Genomic DNA, 23,617 nt, shown 5'->3' with positions numbered 1-23,617 from the left:
AAAGTATGTCTGAGGACACAAGACCAGTGAAGAACAGAAATCTGAAATCAAAGCAGAGGAAAGAGCAGCTCCTGCAGACTCTGTCCCCTCAGCCCATTTTCCATCCCAGGCCCCTGGCATTGCTAACTCACTGCCAAAGCTTGCTGGGGTGCAGAGTTGTTAAGTCAGAGAGGAAAACACAGAAAGCAAAACCCCACAGGTCCTGTTCCCTGCACTGAACACTGAATACCTCCACAAATATCACCCCAGCTTTCATATCCCAACTGTAATTATCAGCAAACAGCAGGAAAGGCTGTGTGTGGAACCAGAAAGGCCAGGAAAATGCATTCCCCAGCAACATTTGCACCAGGGAGGAGAAGGTGGCATGGAAAGATGCTGGTGGGTGACCAGGAGAGTTCAAAAGGTTTTAAGGGAATTGCTGCAGAGAGAGATCAGCTCCTGAGCCCTCTGTACCCTTAACCCCAGGGATGTGTGTCCCACTTCTAATGGCATGGATTCACTGGGAATCAGGCTGATAAAAATCTTCCCAGCCTGCTTTAAAGCAGCAAATTGGGCCTGTGATTCCCATGCAGGAATATTGAAAGCTTTTAACATTAGACACAAGCCCACTGCTGGTTAATCACTTGAGAAGCTTATTTTAAAAAGACTCCCTTTAATCACTCTCAGGTTATTGCTCATCACACAAGACAAACAGGCACTGAGCTTCACTCATTTGCTTTCCATTAAGGTTTTGATGTAAAGCTCCTATTTCCTTTTGCAGACACTGCTCAGAACCATCTTTGATGCCTAAAACCCAAGTAGCTTTGAAGGAACCCATTTGAAGTTCACAGCAGTCCCATTAGGGATGATTCTGCTTTTTTTTTCTTGCTTTTCCTTTTTTTTTATGAGCCCACAGGAGTAATAATCTCTATGTGCAGGGGACAGATGAAATCCTGCCCCTTCCAAATCCCAGCCCATGGCAGAGTGGGAGATATCTCAATTTCTTGAACCCAAAATCTATCAAACAAGACAGCCAATGCACCTACTGCTCCTTACCTGTTCTGCACCCACCATGCTGATAGGTTTGCACTTGAAGAGATGGTTAATGAACTTGGGAATGAAGGAGCTGCAGGAGAGGTACAAAATGAAACAATTACATAAGAATATTTGCAGTCAGACAGTCTTCTGTGGTGACAAAGCATGCAGAACCAAACCAGGATGGCTTCCACAGAGACACTCCCAGTGCCAGCTTCCCAAAGTGATTCCAGACATGTTAAATATACTAAATAAAAAAATCCCAACCCTTAGGCACAGTTCTTTTGCTTTCATCCCTCCTGATCTCAAAGTTTATTGAGAAGCTGCACACACTCACTCTAGAGGTAAATAAATTGCTATAAACTAAATATGAAGTATTGCAGTAAAAGGTCAGCAAACAAACAATTTTATTTATCAGGATTAGCCTCACTGCTCATGAGTGGATGTATCTTGACTGCATCCAGAACCTACATTTTCCTGCACACAAGTAATTCCATAACATGCATATTACACACTGAACTTGAGGTCCAGCCAAGGCTGGGCCCTGGACACTCACACTGAGGCACCTTTCCAGAAAGCTCCTGGCCAACACAATCAAGACAAGAAAAAGTTTTGTGAAAAGGAAAACACCATTACCATATTTTACTGTCGTGGGTTTCAGACTCACAAAAATGAGTGCCCAGCCAGAGAGAGCTTGGTGAGGATGGAAGCCCAATATTCACCACTTCAGAGCATCAGCTCTGGGTTCAGCTGATTTTTGCCTCTTGATCTGAGGCTTTGAAGCAGTTTCATTGCAAAAGCACTGGTTGGACATCTTCAGAACAAGCTCCTGCTGCTCCTGCTCCAGCAAAGAGCAGCACCAGGAAAGCTCAGGAGCCACAAATTCTGTCAGGACCCAACACTTGACCAAGTCTTCCTCTCACTGCCTTGTTTTTAATGTACTCTGCTCCTTCCCCACGTCCTCCTCTGGCTGAATGCCTGCAGGGCTCACATTTCCAGGACTTGCCCATGACCTGGTGGCAGCTCCTGGATTTTTAATGGCTCTGTCCTGAGTCAGTCAGGGGCTGTGCTCTGGACTGGGGCTGTCCATGATGATGATGATGATGATCTAAATTCAGCGTGGTTTCCTCCTTGCATCTGCTAAGCTTTTTGTTCCCTCCCCACAAAGCAAGGAGCACAACAGCAGCTTGTTTGTCCTGCCACCTGTTTTCCAAGGCAGGACATTCATTTCTCATCCTCTCTCATGGAAAAGTGACAGAAGTGCGGCTCAGGCACGGAGCAAGCCAAGCTGCTGAGCAAACCCAGAGGAATGGCTCAGGAGAGCCCTCAAAAGCAAAGATTCCTTCCCTCAGACACAGTCCCTACCTCTCTCAGTGAATCACTTTCTCCTGGAGAGGTGTCAAGGAGAACAATTTCAAGCTACTGTTGAGAAGCAGCTACTGGGCTGCCCTGAGTAGTTTTGAATTTGGCCACCAGAGAAACAACCTTGGCAACAGAACAGAAAGAGGAGGAGGAAAAGCAGCCCTGACTCCTCCTGCACAACAGCATTACAGTGGAGATTTAACCTATCTGGTTTAAAAGTCCATTTTTCAGGGCTATAACTAATTCCCAGAGGGCAATTAGAGAGTGATGAGCACAGCTGGAGCTGAGGTGATCCTAGAAAATGATAAATTGGCAGCGGCTCTGGATGCAGCAGCTCACTGCTGGCAGAACAGACCAAGAAATTAATTGTGCCTTTGATAGTGCAGGTAAATCCAAGTGTCCCTCCCTCTGCACGGTCAGGCATGGAGCTAAAGCTCATGTTGTGTATGGAAAACAGGGTGAGCCTTTCCTGCTGCAGGGTGGCACACTGGCAGCCCAGGGACCCCCTCCCCTGTTGGTTTTAATCTTCTTTTCTATATAACCACACAATCTCCCATAGACAGCATTCTGTCCTGCATGAAACAATTCCCAGGCCTCTCTGATGGCCACCCACCATCAGTGCAGAGGGGTAAAGTGACCTTCCATCCCCACATGCCTCTTATTTCACACTGCCTTATTGGAAACAGCTTCCCCACTCCAACAGGACAGACAAGACAAACCGTCAGAGCCAAGGGCTGCTCTGGATTATTTTTCCCCTTGGTTTTTATTTTTTTCCTGGACTAGCAGAGACCATCAAGAGCAGTTGCACTTAACAGAAGGTGCCTCTTGCCTAGGCTGGATTCAATGCTTGGTGCTCTCAGAGTGCAGCAGGCAATCCTGATGTGAGTAATATGTGCATGTTCAGGGGCTCTGTGCTCTGAATGCCTTTAGTCCCTGCACAATCACAGCCAGATTGGGTGCCAGAATTCATTTACAGCTTCAGCTCTAAAACTGAACACAGAAACCCCCCACTAGAAGCAGAAAAGTCCCCAGTGTAACAATAAAGCAGTGCAGGACAGATGAGGAACCTGAGGCACAGAAACCACAGCACTGAGAGCCTCCCATCCAACACGAGTGCGGCTCTGCCAGAGCCGTGTTTTCCCAATCCCCTGCACTGATGATGCATCAAACACAGAGAGAGGCACAGACAGACTTGCAACCACAGTCTGTCTGTCTGTCTGTCTGACAGCCTGAGCTGCTGCAGGACATCCCCCAAAGGTTCTGGGGTGGCTGAGTCACTGCAGCCCAGGAGGGTTTTGCTCTACGCCACCCTCTGAGCTGGTGACCAGCCCTTACCCAGGCTGAGCTCAGCTCTGAACCCTCCACATCCCAACTTTCCTCCACCAAACTCCTCTCAGTTTTTCCCTGGAGCACCTGGAAGGGCCCAGCACCCCCCAGGCCTGGCTGCTGCTCACGGAGGAGCCGCGTCCCCGGCCGGGGGAGAGCTGTTTGTTTTTCCTGTCTCTCAGCTCTAATCTCTTCCTCGCTGAGGTCAGGTCACAGACTTCCCAAACACATCCCAGCAGAGCAGCCTGGCTGCTGTGGGGTTTGGTTTCAAAGCAGAAGGTGCAGGGAGAGCTGAGCCCCCCACCCTGCCCGGCAGCATCGCTCCTCGGTCAAAACAAAGCAAAAAACGACAAATTAGCTTCAAGGATTGATGCAATTTCTGATGGCCATTTTTCTTCTCTCCAGACTTGGCTCAGATCCTGCTGGTTTAAATTTAGTGACTTTAGCTGCCTTCTCCCCTGTGGTCCTGTAACTCAACACTCACGCTTTATACAATCCATTAGAGCTGAGAAGTGGCAGCTCACAAAGACACGGGCATTAACATGTGGAGAAGCACAAGGCCTGTTAAAAGGATTTTCAGCATTGTGGGGCACACAAAAGGCCAGGTATTTATGTTGGCCCAGCCAGAATACTCCATTAAAATGCAGAGTTTGAAAAACACAAATATTTATAGGTATTAAAAAGCATTTTAAGGAGATTAAGATCACCCTTACCACTGGGCTGATTTTCCTTAGCACCAAGTTGCACAGATGCAGCAAAATCGACTGCAGCAAAATCAACCTTCAGGAACTCATTTTACCCTTCTGCATCTGATCCATGGCAGAGTGAGTTCAGGACTGTGTCTTAATTTTAATGTGCTGCAGTTGTCTTAAAAATATGCTTTGGAGAGGAGCATGAGCTTCTGTGCTCATGGATGAGGAGAGATGGGAACTTCCCTCAAATCTGAGAGCTGTTTCATCTGGAGTTTACTTGGTATGTGCCCAGCAATAAAGTTAAAAGGGAGGCAACTAAGCTGAGGTATTAAGAGTGTGCTGTGAACAGCTGAATAAATGGGGGGTTTTATTTATCACATAAAATCCAAGTGTAACCACACAGAAGGTTTTCATACAATAAATTCTCCCTGAGACAGCGTTTCAAACAGTGATTATGGGCAACATCACAACATGATTTATCAGGAACTGCTCACTAAAGCAAACTCATGAGCACCCTGAGACACAGAGGGGGATGAAGCTCTCAGGTTGAGCCTCCCTGCTGTGAAAGCTCCCAGGATAGCTCTGCTGCATCCCACCCTGCTGAGGCAGGAGCTGCAGCTCAAATCTCCAACCCACACAGCCCCTGCCCGGCCACAGGGCTTATTTCAGGCTGATTACCTTATCAGAGATGAATGAAACATTAAGGTATTTCAGAGTGACACATGACACGCACGCCACTGCCCTGCAGGCCACCAGCAGGGTCACATGTGCCACCAAAAGCAGCAGCTACAACTGGCACTGCCCTCCCAAGGGCTTTTCCTGGGGCTTTGCCATGTGGAGCTCAGCTGGCCACAGGCAAGCAGGGAAGAGCTCAAAGTATCCTCCCAAAGAGCTGAATTTGTGGTTCAGACAAAGTCTGGATGTCCACCCTGCATCCAGCAGCAAGGGGCATTTCTGTCTCATCTGCCATTTCTTTCATGCTGCTCAACTTTAGGTGGCTTGCCAGGAAGATGCTTTAATACCCCACAACATTTAAATGTGAATTTCCCCTCCTGACTATTTTTCCCTTCTGAGCTATTTTTGCACAGAAAAGCAGCTTTCAGATTGTGAAGGTAAAATATACTTCTCACACATGCCCTCCTTACAGGGCAATGTTATTTTGTGGCAAATTTCTCAGGACCTGGAAGCCCCATGGAAGAAAAGCAGATTTCCCCACAGCAAGAGTCATATTTAAGTCAGATATTCAAAGTCTTTTAAAGGTGCCCAACCCAAAATTTCTGCACTTGGCAAACACCACCCAGTGATCATCACACTGTTTTATGGGATGAGCTGAATGAGGTGTCTGTGTTGGGAACTTACTTTGCAAATTTGATGCAGAACTGAGTGAAATACTTCCTGGTGGAGGCCAGGTTGTCACGGATGATGGGGACATTCTGCTTGATGTGCAGGATCACTGAGGTGACATAAGGACTCTGGTCACCAACATGTTCCACATTCTGCCACTGCATCTGCACAGAGTGGAAAAAACAACCAAAAATGACTGGTTAATTCATCAACATTCAAGTAACAACTAAGGGAAACTGTACAAACTTCCTGCCAGGGGATCTCTAAGGAATAATTCAGAGACTGCTTCTGTAATTCACCACCAAGGTCAAGTCCTTCATCATTAAAGTGATTGGGCAAAACCATTTCACAAGAAGACCCAAAGAAAAGCCAGAGCAGAGACTGTGACCAGTAACCCACACAAATGGGGACCACTAGGATCAAAAAAGCCTTTGGAGCACACCAGGCTGCTTTAATATTTAACAGTTTCCAGTTTGCTGGGATGAAGTGCCCATATAAATCCTGATTAGAGGCATTTGAGAAAATATCTGCAAGCTTGCAAAGTCTGGATTCCTGTATGGCAGCCAAGACTTTAATACTGGTGAGAATGATGACAGATAGATGGAAGAGGTAAAAAGTCTTAAAGTCCAAAGCACTCTACACCAGTGTAGCTCACTGAAAACACTGCTGGTGCACAAGCCAGGATGCCCAAGTCCAGCTCTTCCAAACGCATGTAAAAAGTACAAAACAAGAGGAGTTACTCAACCTCCCATTTTGTTTTCATTTATTCTCAGCACAACTGCAGGAGAACAGCCCCTGTGAGCCAGATGTGTGGCTCCCTTGATTTTCTCTGAGCCTGGTTTGCAGTACACAGGGCACTCCCAATTTAAAACAAGTGGAAAAACAAAAACTAAAAGAGATTATTTGGTCTGGCCTGGTGTTGTGTATGTACCAGAGTCTCACTGAGGAACACAAGCACGCAGAAAAGCACACTCAGTTCTGCTGCTGCTCTCTGAACTCTTCAGTGTCCTCCCAAAAACTCTTTGGAGATCTGTTCCTCATGCTGGAGATGAGACAGGAGGAAAACTCATAGGAAATCAGGAGAGGAAACTGGGCACAAATGGAAGATGAGCTTTTTCCTTTGAGGAGCTGTTTGTCCTCAAACTTGTTTTCCCAAGCTCTGGATTTTGCATATAAAGTTTTTTATTCCTGGTTTTAATTTAATTTAATTTAATATGGCTACTTTGCCCCCCTGCAACTCAGCTGACTCAACTCCATCCAAACAATCCCAACCTAAGTGACTTAGTGGGAAAGAAAAGCCAAATTCTTTGAAAAACCACAGTGTCTGAGTCTACACATGTCCCACTAAAGCTGCTTTTATTGAAACCAAACAAACCAAGCCCAGCCTGCTGCTCTCACATCAGCTGGGTGGCTGGAAGGGATTTCTCTCCCATCACCTGCTCCACAGGTTTTCACAGAACATCCTGAGTTGGAAGGGACACACAAGGAGCACCAACTTCAACTCAGACGCCCCAAAAATCCCATTCTGTGTTTGAGATTGTCCAAACACTCCTGGAGCTCTGGCAGCCTTGAGGCTGTGACCATTCCCTGGGGAACCCCAGCATCCTCTGGGGAAAATCCTTCCCCTAAAATCCAACCTAAACCTCACAGCTCCAGCCATTCCCTCAAGTCCTGTCACTGGTTTCCTGCTTTTCTGCTCCTCATGGTGCTGATCACACCAAAACAGAATATTCTGTGCCTTTCTCCCTGATGGATTCACACATTCCCTTCTTGACAGAGCAGTCCTCACCCAACACAGCATCCCCACAGAGTGGGAAACAGCCAGAAAGTGGGAAGGGACTGCTGAGCTGAATTATTGCACCAACAATGAAACAGTAGCTTTTTCATTTTGTTGGTCATCATTCCAAAAGCAATACTTTACAACCAAACCTTTAAAGCATGAACAGTAAAAATAGCCCTTTTGTGTGTGTGTGTGTGTGCATTGTGGGTGTGTTTCACCCAAAAAAACCCACCCAGTAGCTGCAGAGAAAGGAATAGCACACATACTGAAAAGTCATCAGAAGAAATATGAGCCCAACTCTGCTGGTAAAGCTTTGTTCCTGTCCTTTTAAATTTATTCCTCTTTTTCCCTTGTCCTGTGTTTTTCTTGGGATATCCACACAGTTTACATCCACAGGCTGGAAATGAGTGCAAGGAGCAGGAGCAGGGAGATTTCACTGCAGGGAGAAGCCCAAAGGCACCTGCAGGGCTGGGAGGACACACAAGGGCTGGAGGAGCTTCTCACAACAAAACACAGGGATGAGGTTAAAACAGGCAGGAGGTAAGAGAAATGTAGTCATGATATTTTCTGAAAAATCCTTTTCTGAAGATTTTTCCTCCTGAGAAGCTTAGAGGCCTCAGGAACAAAATGTAAACAATGGTTATCTGCTGCTGTGGAATGCAACAGGTGCATCTGGGATTGCTCTCATGTGGTTGTTTCTAATTAATGGCCAATCACAGTCAGCTGGCTTGGACTCTCTGTCTGAGCCACAAGCCTTTGTTATTCATTAATTCTTTTTCTATTCTTAGCCAGCCTTCTGATGAAATCCTTTCTTCTATTCTTTTAGTATAGTTTTAATATAATATATATCATAAAATACTAAATCAAGCCTTCTGAAACATGGAGTCAGATCCTCATCTCTTCCCTCATCCTCAGACCCCTGTGAGCACCATCACAGAGAAACCCTGAGCAGAAATGGGGAACCCAGGGAAGGGCAAGGGATCAAGGGTGGCACGGTGTCCCCAGAGAGCCACCAGGTCCTTCCTTGTGTCCAGCCCTGCAGCAAAGGAGCTGCTTTGGGATTGAGAAGAGGAGGAATGAACCTTCATCTCTCCCTGTTCCCAGCAGCATCCCAGTGCCAGCTTCTCCCTGCAGGCTCCAGCCTGGGCACCAGCAGAGGGGCTGGGAGGGGAGCAGGGAGCGCTGCTGGCCCCAAATTTGGGGACACAAATTGGGCTCTGCCCTGTCACACCCTGCCCTGTCACACTCTGCACATATTCCAGGGCTCACACACTCTCCTGAGAGCTCTTAATTAGCAGCTGTAGCTCTGCTTGCTCTGCTCTCAGGGTTTTTTCTGTGTGTGGAGTGCAGAAATGATGAATGCCCCGCTCTGTCCGCTCGGCTGTGAGGGCACAGGGAATTGCAGCTGGGCCAAAAGGGTTTAGGAAAATGTAAAAAGCCAGCAAGAGGTTGATGGGAGGCACTAAAATGTCCCCCAGCCCCAGTTGCAGGCACAGTTTTGCATATAAATTGATGCTTAATTCAGCATGTAAATCAAGCCTTAGCCAGTGCAATCCATAAATTTAACTGGGGCGAAAATATCCCGTGCAGATTAGCAGCTCCCTCATCCCAGAAATGAAAAAGGAAGCACACCAGGCAATGTGAGTGCCTGCTACAGATCAGCACAGACACATTAACAGTTCTTAGTTATCCACAATATCACAACAGGGGGGTTTAGGGCAAATTCTCCTCCCACCCACATCCCAGCTCCCTGTCCTGCAGTCCTGGTTAATCATCCTACACCTGCTGTAAAGCCTGAGTAAGGATTATCACCTACAAATTTCATAATGTGGGCCCTTCTCAGCATTTACCATTTTCTTCAGAACACACCAAGTAAAGAATCATGGAAACCAAGCAGCATTCCCAGCTGAAAGCAATATTCCTGATGCTGTTTTCTGTGTTAAATCTCTTAACGTGGCCTGCAGCCAAAGTGGATTGAGAGGTTTAAGCATTTCATAATTTACCTCTATAGTTCCTGAACATTTTTGCAAAGGGAAAAAAAAACAAAACCCAAAGCCAGACTCCAACAAAGGAATGGGAATGTTCAATCCTGGAGGACACCAGAGTGAGGTAAATGAAAAGAAGCTAAACAAAGGAAGAGCCCTAATGGAGCATGAAGCTTGAGAGAGCAAAACTGGAATGGATCAGCCACACAATCTTTATTTCTTTAATATAGGCTGAAATTTTACATTTCCAAATACTACCTCTGTGTTTAAATAATTACATGCATTTCTTATTGAAGTGTCAGAGTAATAACCCAGCCCTGAAGGAAAGGGAGGAGGAAGGTGAGGGGAAAAAAACCTCTTGCACCAAATCCAGGTCTAATAAAATCACATAAAAGCAACTCTGTCTGATGCAAACAGAGCAGTGTGTGCACAAGTGACAAGTATTTATTTAGCTAATTTCATAACACTTAAACTTGTTTATATCTCATCAGTCCCATCACATGTGCTGCATTTTACCAGTGTTCCAAAGACAAAAATAAATGGCCTACCAGCTGCTGCTTTCTCAAGGTTGTGGTTTACTTGGGTATAAACAGGGAGAGCTAAGTGATTTAAATATTCCTGTGCTCTGTAGGCTCAGGAGATCTGAGGGGCTGCCACAGCACACAGGCAACACCTGAAGTGCTGAGCCCTTCCTAGTGGTGTTATTTGACTGGGCAAAAAAATCCTCTTTCCATTTGGAACCTGTACAAGCTCTATTACCAGCTGCATTCTACTTCAAATATTAGCTGGGGGGTGGTGGTGGGGCTGGTTACAGCTGGAATACATCATAAAGCAGAAAGCTATTAAAATTCATGGCAGCCAGACAGTGCGTTGATCCTACAAAAATGGAGCTCTATGTTTAATATTTCTAATTAAAAGGGAAAAAAAATATATATAGTTCAATCCACTTTTGTTGTCTTCACCTCTGTCTAAAGCAAGTCTGGGTTTTCACAATACTTTGGCAAGGAAACACAGCTCTGCATTTCAAACATATAAAAGCCAGCAGTGTAACTGCAACAAAATCCTTAAGCTCAGTGCTAGGGGCCTCTCCAGGAATGGCTCCACATGTCCTTGAGAGGATCACAGAGGCAATAAGGCTCAATCTCAATTCCACATCACCTCCAGTGCACTGCCTCCATTTCAGAGCCCCAAACAAGCAGCCTGGTAAAACTCCCTGCCAAAGGAGACAAAGGGGAGAGCAAAACCTGAAGGTGTACTTGGAATTTCACGCTGACAAAAGTTTTTCCAAATTTGAAATGCTCTCACTGGCATTGGGAGTGGAAAGAGAAAGCCTTGAGCACTTAGTGAATGTATTTCATTGTCTGTAGGTTTTAATGTGGTGCAAAAGGCCTGGAAGCTCTAATCTGAATAATAAGAGGGTTTGGAGTGAGGGATGGGTTTATAAATACAGCAATTGCTGCTGTAAAAAGCAAGAAAAAAAATCAGAGTAAAAGAATGTATCAGTAGTGAAATCAAGCAATGAAAGCACACAAGAACTCCACATGGATCTTAAGGTGATTTCTTCTGAAAATCCAGCCCTACCTTGCTCATGGCAGTCAGGGCAGGGTCACAGGCTGCATCCAGGTCCTGCACTAACAGCTGGATGCTGTTGGAGATCACACTGCAAAAAAAAAGAACCAAGCATGAGTTTCAGAATCACACAGAGTAACAGAGTGCCAGAACTGGAGCCTTTGTCTGTGAGAGGAGGAAAATCCTCCACTGGCTGACAGCAGCACTGTGATGTGAGTGCTCACAGCCACAACTTGTGCTGGGGAGGAGCTGGGAAACCCTGCAGGGAGCTGCACAATGGTTCAAGTGGCTCCAGGGCAGACAGGATGCTTTTACAGTTGACATTTCTCTGTTTTAACACAAATAAGGGGCTGGGGATCAAAGGTGGCAGATGAAGAGGAGAAATCCCCAAGCATCAAGCCCAGCCTGGGATTCAGCATCACATTTAATCCAGGCTGTGTAACACCAACATTTTATCATCTCTCCATTTATTCACAGCCAATATTCTACTGCTCACAGGATCTCGCAGAGAGGATTTTAAAAATGACATCTGCATGAGTTCTGTGTCTCCCACGTGTGAAGATGAAGGCAGATGTCTTATTTACACTATGTCTAGGACTGCTGCCATCCACTGTTTGAGTTCCTGAGACATATACCAGACTAAAGGACACATTAGTCAAACACATTTCCCTCCCTTCCCCCCCCTTTTTTTTAAATTTTGAACAGCATGATATTGCTTAGAGACATATTTAATGCCATCATGATATGATGTGAACAGAGGTGCAGCTGATCCTAAAACAGCAGCCAAGAAACTCTGCCTGCAGCAGCTTCTGCTAGGAGCAAGAACTGATTCTGTTTCACTAAGCACAGCTTTTTAAAAGTGTCAACTTTAAATCTGCCACAGATGCGTGTTTACAACCTCAGGATTATATTTGTAAGAAGTGGATTTTACTTTTGCTCTTTCTCATGATGGTGGCACAGATGAGAATCACAGGGCTGTGAGAAATCTGAGCAATTTAGGGTTTTTAAACCAGAAACCAGAAAGCTTCCTCAAACCATCTTTCCTCTCTCTCATTGTCTTTGTGAAGTTTTGGACACTAATCTGGGGTTCACTGTTCAAAATATCTGTAAGTGTCCACCTTCTCACTGAGATATGGTGACACCCACATGGGTTTTATTCTTCATCACAACGCAGAAAAGCTGCCTGTTCCCTTTCCTGCACCTCCAGCACAAAGTCTGGAACAGGATGCAAATTAAAACACTTCCTTCAAAGCAATTCATTTGTTTGTAAAGGCAAACTCATCCAAAATAAGTTGGAAAAATTAACATGGGAGGTGAAGCGACTACAGGCTTCAAGTTACACCATCTAAAACTTGCATTGGGATAAAAAAAGCCTGTGCCTGTTTCTGCTGCTGCTGGGCACTCCAGAATCCCCTCCCTGGGGGATTCCCCCAGGCCAGGCTGAAATTATCACCCTGCAGGGCACCTGCTGCCACTGCCAGGCAGGGAGGAGATGAGCTCAGCACCAAGGAGCAACACCAAGCTCTGAATGGGTGGAAAATGCCCCCCCACCATTTGTGTCCATCCAAGGAGCAACACCAAGCTCTGAATGGGTGGAAAATGCCCCCCACCATTTGTGTCCATCCAAGGAGCAACACCAAACTCTGAGTGGGTGCAAAATGCCCCCCACCATTTGTGTCCAACCAAGGAGCAACACCAAGCTCTGAGTGGGTGCAAAATGCCCCCCACCATTTGTGTCCATCCAAGGAGCAACACCAAGCTCTGAGTGGGTGGAAAATGCCCCCCCACCATTTGTGTCCACGCTCAGGAGTCTGTCAGAAGTGCAGGCTCTCACCTGAAAACCACAAAAGAGGGAGAGAAATTCATTTATCTGCACTTCAGAACAAACTCCTGCTGTGCAGGGATGTGCTGGGAGCACAAAGGATCACCCCGTGCTGGATGAGAGGGTTTGGAGGCTGGTTCTGCAGGAAAACCCTTCCAATCCTCAGCAGGCAGCAGTGGGTGACTCCTGACACAATCCTGGCATGCCCAGAGGGATGGATCAGGAGCTGAGGCCATGAAGGAGCAGCAGCAGCCCCAGGGAGCACAGCACTTCAGGGGTTCTCTGCGTGCTGCCCATTATTCCACAAAACAGGGAAATGATGGATTGCTGGATTTGCATTACAATAATTTTTCTTTTGTGGAATATCAAGAAGAAGTTCCCATAATTTCTCCAACTCTCCTAAAGAAGCTGCTTTGCCACCCCAAGGATAAACCCCTCTTTTTCTCCACGTTTGGGGTGGTTCTGCACTCTCCTTTCTCTGAAAGAAGAAACACTTCCCAGGGTGCATAAACAGCATTTTATCACTTATTTTATGACTGCCTAACAAGACATCAAATCCCAGAAGAAACCCCTTGTTTGATGTTGAATGAGCCAGCAAGGTTTATAGCTCAGACTTCCACTGACAGAAGGCTGGACAAAGCCCTCAGCTGGAACAGAATGAAAGTCAATTAAAAGCCTTTGTTACAAGATACATCAGCCCTGTCAGTTGGACTTTAAACCTGTCCAAAGCAGCAAATGTGAGCTGTACATTAAACAACTTCCAAAACACTTCACATGGGCTGTCTGAGGCAGCCACTGTGGAAATCCAGCAGCCACCTGAAGTTGCTGCTTCCTGCTGGCAAAACTCACCTGTCCATGCTCAGAAAACCCCATCTTATGGCACATTTTATTTCTCTTTTCCTGCTACCTTGCTTGCTTTGGCTGAGTGGACACAGCAACCCTGAATTTCAGGCAGGGATTCACTCCTAAAAAGGTCTGAGAAGAGCCTGGAGGGAAGGGAAGGGAGTCTGTGCAGCCTGGAATGGAGCCTGGGGCCATGTGGAAGAGCTGGATGGAGATTCACTGGGATCCTGTCCACTGCAGCAGAAAAGGAGGAATCACAGGAAGGAAGTCTTCTGAAAAAATTATCTTACTGCTATCTGGGCTGAATCTTTGTTTTAGGGAGAGGAGGAGCTGGTGACAGGGATTATTTTCCCAGTCTTGCCAAGATATTCTTTTGTCTGATAAGAGGCAAAACAACTTTTGCCTCAATTTTCTTGTCTCAAAAAATACATTAAATCTGTCTGTCAGGGGTGGAGAGGAAAGGATGTTAGAGCAGAATATTTTTAGCACCGCTACATGAAAAGTTATTTTAATGAATGATAATCTTCTCTCAATTATAATCCCCAAATATAAGATTGGATCAGTCTTTTATGTCATCTGAAATGGGGTTTGATCATACTGACAAGGCTGCTGATTACCAGGGGGAAGTTAAAGCAGGAAGGAATGTACTGAAATAGCTTCCTTTTCTTGAAATGTAACAGCCACCTCGCAGGGCTGCCAAGATGCAAACCATGCTTCAAATGGAAACTCACTATTTCCTCTCCCTTTTCCAGTGCTCTTGCTCCTTTGGCTTGGGCCATGGGGAGCAGCTAAAGCCTGAGCTAGTGCTCAGCCAGAGGAAACCATTCCTGAGCAGGGAAATGCCTGTGCCCATCCTGTCACACCAGGACCTCAGGGTTGATTTTACTCCAGCACCATCTGGCTGACAAAAGGGGATGTTTGACACATTGTGGGAAGAAATATGTGCTGGACATACATGCTGAAAGTGTCCATCTCTCCTGTCAGGTTGATTCTCTCCATTAGGCTTGTGTCCACTTTTTCTTTGAGCTTCTCTTCCAACTGTTGGGAAACAAAACAAGCAACAGGCAGATCAGGTTTCCAACTCGAAATAATCGCTCTTCAAAACTTATGCCCTGGAAAGGTCAGCTTCTTCAAACTTCATCTGTGACCAAACCATATCCAAAACTCATCTAGTGACACTGAAATCTTTCCTTCCTGGCATCCCAGACCTGTTGGTTTGGCAGGCTGGGCCATGGTGGCTCCATGTGCTCAAAGAATGAAAGCTCCAAGGTCAAATATGTAACTCTAGCATGACATGCTACCGTGCTAGCTTAACACTGTGGCATCTGTCCTGCTAATAAAGATGTTTCTCAACACTCTGCCTGTGCCCAAACTGCAGAGGAGAAGGAGGAGGAGGATTGCCAGACCTAGTGGTGGAGAGGCCTGGAGAGAGCCAAACATCACAGCTCATTGCTGACCCATGGCATTTTGGAAGCACCTGAATGTAATGAGTGCAGTGGCTGCAAATCACATCAGCATAAATTCCTCCTCTCTCCACTCCACATTGCCCCAGTATTTCATGCAAGTATTTTCCCAAAATTATTGTTGTGCTTGTTCTTATGAAGGGGAGATAATGAACAGAGAATTAATTTTTTCTAACATTTGGTCCCCAAGCCAAAACAAATTATGTAACAAGCAGAAAAGGATTGACCCCAAAACTGAGGCTGCAAAGCAGGATTACAAGCAAATTACTTTTCTGAGAAAATCAATACTTTTCTTTCTTTGAAATACAGAATGAATAATGTAGAGCTCAATAATCAATGGATGTTTTTAGTACTTTTGGCTGTCCCAGTCTCCACAGGCACACAGAGGAGGGGCTGGTGCCCCCTCAGAGGAAAGCTCACCTGCTGGGTGGTGGCCAGGCAATATTCTGCAGTGCTCAGGATGCTGCAAATGAGGCAGAGCTCTTCTAAAGTAAACTTGGCCACTTCAGAGCCTTCCTTTTCTTTCAGCAAGCTTGTGATGGTGAGCCCACCACTGCTGCTGGTTGTCCTGGGGGAAAAAACAAAAACCAAAAACAAATCAGATAAAACCTGTGAGGTTTTTGACACTCAAAGTGCAAAATTACTGCTGGATTTTAATGCCCTAAAAGGGCTTTATGACCACAGCAATACAGGACATCAAACCCACAAAAGGAATTTCTTTTCCAAAGAACTTCAAGAAAAGGACAACTCACTCATTGACAAGAAAACAGATTAGGATGCAAGTGGAACACAGCCTTCCCCAGGTAGCTTCACCTTCACTGCCACTTAGCCAAAATCTAATTAAAGATTGCAGGAGGATCTCAGAACTATCAGGAAACTTGTCATATTTATCTCTGCAGCACTAAACAGCTGTCCACATGCATCTGAGACTTTGGCAACCTGGTTTAAAAGCTGATGGTATCAACAAAGTAAATTATGGAAGGTGTGCCTTCCCCTCCACTGTCTTCCAGTGAGCAAGGTTCATGGATCAACAAAGGCAGACTCAGAGCAGTTTAGAGGCAGGAAATTCCCTACCTCTCAACTCTTCATAATCCAAATCCATTAAAAAAAATAGGACAGTGATATTTATCTTGGACAGCAAAAATGGAGCACTCAAAAAAACATGGATAAAGAATGCAACTGAGGTCTGCTGGAGAACACACATTAAATTTATCTTTCCACTTGTCTGGATGGAACCCTCTCCCCTTCCATCTGTGAAAGGTTTTACTGGTTTCAGAAAGTCATTCTGCTGCTCCCAGGTTTACAAAGGAAACAAGCTGAAGATGTTAAATGGCAAATAAAATTATCTGCAGTGGAGTTTTGGCAACATCTCAGGAGCACCTTTAGCCTGTACACTGATCCATGTTGGTGCAATCTCATTATGATTTCCTTTCCTTTCACTGGATTTACATCTCCAGATCTTATTTACACAGAGATAAAATGTTCCAGAGCAGAGGGAGGCACAGGGAAGCACTTCAGCATCTCAGAAATAAACCACCTTCATTACAAATTACCATATAGATTGTGTTGGGCTAAGGCAGCTGAGAATCCCAGTATGAGCTGGTTACCCAAGCAGCAATTCTGAAAGCCAGGACCCTCTGAAGAGTCTTGGGCTGGCATTTCAAAAGGAACTTCAAGAAACTGCAAATCTGACTGTGAATCAAAGCCAAATATGAAGCTGTCCTCCAGAGGCCCTTAAAAGAAAAACAATGTGTGACTGCACATTTGCTCTCCTGCTTTTCTCTCTGTGCAAAAAACTGAATTTTGGAGAAAACCATGAAGTAAATGGAGTGATCCTGCTGCTACCTGGGCTGTTTGACAGGGAAATGAGTGTTCACAAGGATGTATTCATGAATTATCTTTACAAATGATCAGCTCCTCAGTGCAGGGGGATGTGTGCAGCACTGGGGGTGCCAGACTCACTTGGGCAGGTTTCCAGAGAGGATTTTCCAGGCGTATTCCCTCAGGTACTTCTGGAAGATGGTGGTCAGGGCTATCATGGGCTCCCCAGTGCTGAGCTGGGAGCACTGCACCATGCACTTCTTGTAGTACACAAAGAGGTCAGCACAGCTGGGCAGCACAGCTCCCCCTTCATCCACGTTGGGCTTGGGGGGACCCTGAGCCTTGAAGTCAGCCACAAATCTGTCAATCAGCTCTCCCAGATTCCTGGGGCGGGGAATAGAAACATATTTGAGTCAGCTGAGGGAGGAATTGGGAGGGAAAAGAGAGAATAATGCTCACAGTGAGATGCTCTGTCTTGTGACAGCAGCGAGTTCAGGTTTAGCAGCTGGGTATTCCCAGCCCTTTCTTATCTCCACACTCTGAGCACAAAGCTCACACAATTCCACAGCCCAAACCTTTTTGTGCTCAGGAGTTTTAGTGGCAGCTTCAAATCTCTTCTCCAGCCACACATAAAAGCTCCCAGGTCTGCCAGGGCTCAGTTCAGCACATTTGATGCAAGTGCATTAAGCCTGTGCTCAAGTTTCATTCCTGGCACCAGGAAAAGGAGCAGCCAGGCCTCCCATCCCAGCAGAGCTTAGGGAATTTGGATTTTGAAGGGATGTGCTCAAAATGGTGAGTCCCATTTGCCATTGCTTGGTCCCATTTGGATACCACCTGCTTTTGCACAACTTCACACTTCCTTTAGAGAAGTTTTATTTAGCGTGAGCACAAAGTGCACTTCCTACTCAGACCCTTTTTAAAAGCACAAAAAGCCCTCTTATTGTCTCCAGTGATTCATTACAGCCTGGTCCTTACTCTAATATTTCTGTCTTTAGGCAACAATAAACTTCACTCCATCCTTTCACCAGGACAAAAAGGCTTTTGAGCATGGCAGAGAGCCAGAGCCATCAACACAGGAGCAGAGAATCTCCTGATCTTGGGGAGTTCCTCTGGTCCTGCCCCTCCAGAGACAGCACATCCATGTCCAGCCCAGCTCCATGGAATAACCTCTGCCAGATGAATGGAATATCCATGGAATAACCTCTGCCAGATGAATTCCAGCAATAAACCTCCTCCCCCAGGCAAATTCACACAGCTTTCCTCAAGGAAGCTTGGATTTTGGGAAATAGATAAGCCTTTCAGATGAGAGAGGTACTCTGCTGACCAGGAGTTCCTGTATTTTATATTCTTATTTTTAATATGGTTTTTCTGTAGCTCTCCTCTTGCCATGGCACAAACTACATCTCTGAGGGTGCAATGGTTGGGCTGTGCCATGGTCCAGAGCTCCTAAGGAGAAAACCAAATCCTCAGGAGAAAGGCTGAGACCTCTGCCAGTGAAAGGGGAAACACCCATCACCACCAACTTTCCCCCAGTTTCTATCACTTTTTGCTTTCCCTCTTGTGAGAGAGAAAATTCCAGAGATTCAGAGAAACCACAAGTCAGAGAATTCAGAGAATCAGAGAACCCACAAACCAGAGAATTGAGAGAATCAGAGAACCCAGAAGTCAGAAAATTCAGAGAATCAGGGAACCCACAAATCATAGAATTCAGAGACACAAGTCAGAGAATGAGAGAACCCACAAGTCAGAGAATTCAGAGAAACAGAGAACCCACAAATCAGAGAACTGAGAGAACCCACAAGTCAGAGAATTGAGAGAATCAGAGAACCCACAAGTCAGAGAATTCAGGGAATGCGAGAACCCACAAGTCAGAGAATTGAGAGAACCCACAAGTCAGAGAATTCACAGAACCCACAAGTCAGAGAATTCAGAGAATTCAAGAACCCACAAATCTCTTCCCTGATAAACTCAGAGGCTGCTGCCTCAGCATGGATGAGCTCCTACCAGGGGTGATCTGCTGGGCCAAACTTATCTCCAGAGATGTTCCTGGAATATCAGGATCTCCATCATGGAGCCAGGCTGTTGCAAAGACAAGCAGCCCCTTTTTCCATGCCTGTTGCTGGAGCCCTGCACACAGCTCTGATTGCACACTCCCAGCTCCTCAGCTGTGTTACAAGCACTGTAAAAACATCAGGCTGCTCCACTGATGTGATAAATCTCCACGCTGGCAGCAGCAATTGGGGGCTGAAGTGAAGCACTGATTGTGTTGGGCCACAGAGAAGCAGAATTTACCTCCCTCTGTAGCTGTAGCAGAGCCAAACAGATGGCTGCTGCAGGGGGGCTGCAGCCTGCACATCCCTGCAGCTCCTCAAGGAAAGAGGACGTGCCTCACTCCCTGTCAAACCCAACAGCTGCATCTCCACCTCTGCATCTGTGCTGGCCTCCAGCTGGGCAGCAAAGTGGAGCTTTCTTAGCACTCACCAGTCACTTGGTTTTATTTTTTTTTATTTTTTGCCTTCTCTCAGTCTCAAGACACGGTCAGGAATGTCGATGGCTTTTGTTTCTTTATGTTTAGGCCACATGTTCTCCTCTTCTCTGAGGCAAAGTGAAATGGATCTGAGTTTTCCTGCCCGCCCTACAAGGCCTTGTCAAGTGGGATGCAGGAGAAAATGCAGCTGTTCAGCAGGGCTGGGGGAGCAGTGCTGGGGCTACAGGCTTGTTCTGATCCCAGCCTGGATAAAGCTGCCATCAAAGCAGGCTGTGGGACAGCTCCCATGTCAGAATGGCACTGGTGACAGCAAAACATCAGGATATTGTGCACTAAAAGAGCTAATTCATCATTAATGCACACCTTGGCTGATGGCAAAGCTTCACAGGAGCCTCAGCTTGTCCCAAATGTGATACTGTGATGGTGTTCACAGGGGTCCCAGGATGAGGGAAGAGATGAGGATTTGACTCTGTGTTTCAGAAGGCTTGATTTATTATTTTATGATATGTATTACATTAAAACTACACTAAAAGAATAGAAGAAAAGGTTCTTTTCAGAAGGCTAGCTAAGCTAAGAATAGAATGGAATGAATAACAAAAGTTAATCACAGCTGGGCTGTGATTCGACATTAATTCCAAACAACCACATGAGAGCAATCACAGATGCACCTGCTGCATTCCACAGCAGCAGATAACCATTGTTTACATTTTGTTCCTGAGGCCTCACAGCTTCTCAGGAGGAAAAACATCCTAAAGAAAGGATTTTCATGAAAAGATGTCTGTGACATGATACCAAGGCCACAAGTCTTTGTGTGGTGCAATGGGAGCACAGAGAGCCTGGCGGAAAAAGCTGCAGGGAGGTGAAACATGCAGAAGGCAGGAGAGCTGCAGAAAATGAGTATTTTCTGCACAGACTCCGCAAAAAAGGAAAAGCTCCAAGAAAAGTCTCTGGTAGTGCAGATGTGGTATTTCCTAACAGTAGCACATTTATTGGCAGTGAGAACTCGCCAAATCTAACCAAGAGAAAGAATGAAATGAAATCACATAAAGGGAATTCTATTCTGCTTCTTTTCATTCCCGCATTCCTCTTCCTTTGTTTTTTGTTTGTTTTGGTTTTTTTTCTTTCACTCAACCTATTCAGGGTTGTTCTGGCAATCAGGAGAAGAACCAGGAATTCACAAGGAGCAGCAGAGGAGAAGAGGATGCTCAGGAAACTGGGTGTGAACAGAGCGGTGGCACTGCCACACCTGGAGCACTGCAGAGCATTTTCCATGCCCTGGGGATTCTGGAAGCCCCTCTGCTGATGAGGCTGCAAACACACAGCACAAAGTGCCAGCTTTCCAAGCTCTCTGGACTCAGACGTGCCTCTGAGCAGATTTAAGGAGGGCTCTGCACACTCTCAGCCCTGACAGAGCTCTTCCTCCTCTCCCAGAACAGCTCAGCTCACATCTGTGTGCTCCTGCTGACCACAAAGGACAGCTAAAGATGCACATCCCAAAGGGGCAGGAATGAATTCTACTTTGCTGGACAGAAATCTGATATTTACTCTGCAGCTGAGGGTGAAGAGCAGCATCTTTAAGCTCCTTCTTTCAGGTGTCTCCTCTTAAACTGCTACAGATTTTGGCACTGTGTTTATATAAATGGGTATGGAAACAATTTTTTGGCAGAAAATGCCCACAGGTTTAATGTGGCAGAAAAATGATGGACAAAACTATTGCTCTCACTATTCAGAGCTCAAATATACAATTAATGATCTAAGCAACATCTCATTTTCAGACAATGGCAACAGATTCCTCAAAAGTTCAATCAAAGGAAGAAGAAGAGAGAAAATAGGGAAGGAAAGCAATTTTTGGCAGTCAGGGCAGCATGGGGAATACTGTGACAGTTTTTCTTTTAACTCCCTGCAGCTTGTGGCTATAAAGATAATATAAAACATCTCATGATTGTAAAGGAAAAGGAGAAGAAAAAAAAAATGCAACTGAAGGGGCTAGGAGCACAGTGGGGTAGAATTACCAAAATGGGGATTAAAATGGCCCCCAGTGAAAAGGGAAGAAATACTCAAAGAAATCTGTGCTCAGTTGGCCGAGGGCAGGGGGGAAATATCAGTTTCCCTTTGTGATATTGCAGAGCAGAACCTAAACCCAGCAGGACACAGCACTGTGCAAGGTTTCAGCTATTTTAATGATTTCTTTAAGCATAAAAAGTTGATGGGACATGGAAAAGCTTTTCCAAGATGTTTTTCATGGAGTTTGGATAAAATCAGGACAGTACAAGCCTTGAGTTAGAATTGTCTCATTGGAAGATACAAAAGCACACACAGATGAGATACACCAAGTAGGAACCTCCTCGTTTCCAGCCACTAATCTGTGCTAAAAAATTGAACCTTTTTCAGCTATTTCCTCTCCCAGGTGGCACTGCAGTTGTTACTGAGATGTTATTTAAGCCCTGGTGTGAATGGAGGTGCACAAGGAAATGTGGTGAGAGCCCTGAAAACTCCTCAGAGCTCAAAGCTGAAAGCTCCTTTCATTCAAGTTATTTTGCTGCAAGTCAAAGAGGAAGGTGAGGAAGGGTGCCAGGGATTAAAGCCCCTGACAAAGTCCCAATCTGTGAGCAATGATAATGTTATCTTACAACCAGCTTTCATCTGAGGATCTCAAATAACTTATTCCTACAAAGCAAATCCTGCAGCTCCTCTGCCACAAAGCCACATGTGTGTTTTACAGAAAACCCAACCCTGTTATTTGTGGAAGACATGAGATGAAAGAAAGACACACGTCTGCAGTGGGAATTGCAGAGGAACAGAAGCAATTTCAGGAGCTCTGAGCCTCTTCCAGAGAAAGGCAGCAGGCACCAAACCTGCAGCCCTCTGCAATTACACACAAACCCCACTCCACAGCCCCCTGAACACTCATTTTGTCCAAGCAAAGGCCCCACTCAAAGTTTCCTGAACCACAAACACTGCTCCTGTTGAAATCAGGCAGCAGAGTTGCAATACATTAAATTTTCTGCAGCTTTAATACAGAATCCAGCACAACCCAACACATCCAAAACCAAACAAACGCTGAAATTCAGGCTGGTTACTCACTTGTCCTGGGACTCAATGTACACATAAAGGTGAGGCTCAAAGCACTTGGAAACAATGCCATGGAAAGGATTGTCAGGGACCTTTGGCTTCTTTGGCTGCAAGGGAACATTTAAAATGTTGGTTCAAACCTGCCTTGAAGGAACAGCAATGCAACAGCACAGAAGGATAGAAATCTTTAGAGATATTGTAACACAGAAATTTGCTGTCAAATCATCAAAGCATATAAATCTTATTATATCCAAGTCTTCCCTCCTTCTTAGAGAGCTGTTAGCAATCCAAGGAATTATCTTTCCACTTGTAAAATATTCTTAGAATTAAAGAGAAGGCTGCTCCATGCTAACAGATTTCAGCTGAAGAACCTTAATGCAGTTTGCAAATAAAATCTCCCCGAATCCTTCAAGCAGTAACAAGGCTCCCCTAGTCCCCTCTGAAATCAAATGTAGCAGTTATTTGGAAGCAAGATTAAAGAATCCTTACATTTCAGAGCATCAAGGGCAATAACTCAAAGCTACAGGCTCCATCTGAATGAATTTTATTTAGATAAACAGCATGTAATTACAGCAGGAGCCAGAATTATACAGGCCTGCTTTCACTGTGAAACACATTTCTGGCGATGCAAAGATTTCTATTTTTAAATCACTTTCAGAGCATTAAGCACAGGTGCCATGTGGGAGCCATCCTGTTTACCCTCATTTGAGTTTAGTGCTGCATTAACCATGGCCCAGCACAGCCCTGGGACTACTCACACATTTAAATTTGTGCATGTTTAAATACCAGGCTAGGCAGGACCTTTAAGCTCTTTTTTGCCCTACAGCTAGATTGTTATTATTCTTTTTCACTAATAGATAATTTCTCTTGGTGCTTCCCAGCAGACCAGCAGCTTTTCCCTGGATGCAAAAAGGGCTGCAGTGACTCTGGAATGGAATTCTTGCTTCTCTCTCCACAAAAAGCCAAGATCAGCTCCCAGCCAATGAAGATATGAATTTTTCCAGCTGACTTTTTTTTTTTTTAATGCAGGAAAAGT

General features: G+C 45.4%; 1 protein-coding gene across 2 annotated transcripts in view; it reads right to left on the bottom strand.

Annotated features, from left to right (window-relative positions):
* VPS53 (VPS53 subunit of GARP complex) overlaps positions 1-23,617 on the bottom strand; it is a 64,212-nt gene that overhangs the window by 5,893 nt on the left and 34,702 nt on the right. For both annotated transcript variants that reach the window (XM_059487040.1, XM_059487041.1), the window contains exons 13-19: positions 22,594-22,688; positions 17,163-17,405; positions 15,621-15,768; positions 14,693-14,775; positions 11,085-11,163; positions 5,754-5,902; positions 1,036-1,105 (exon numbers count right to left, since the gene is read on the bottom strand). In XM_059487040.1, the coding sequence (XP_059343023.1) occupies positions 1,036-1,105; positions 5,754-5,902; positions 11,085-11,163; positions 14,693-14,775; positions 15,621-15,768; positions 17,163-17,405; positions 22,594-22,688 (867 nt within the window). The remainder of the gene's footprint in view (positions 1-1,035; positions 1,106-5,753; positions 5,903-11,084; positions 11,164-14,692; positions 14,776-15,620; positions 15,769-17,162; positions 17,406-22,593; positions 22,689-23,617) is intronic.

The sequence above is a fragment of the Ammospiza nelsoni genome, chromosome 21 (assembly GCF_027579445.1).
Source record: "Ammospiza nelsoni isolate bAmmNel1 chromosome 21, bAmmNel1.pri, whole genome shotgun sequence".
Taxonomy (NCBI): domain Eukaryota; kingdom Metazoa; phylum Chordata; class Aves; order Passeriformes; family Passerellidae; genus Ammospiza; species Ammospiza nelsoni.
This window is presented reverse-complemented; position numbering and strand designations above follow the sequence as displayed.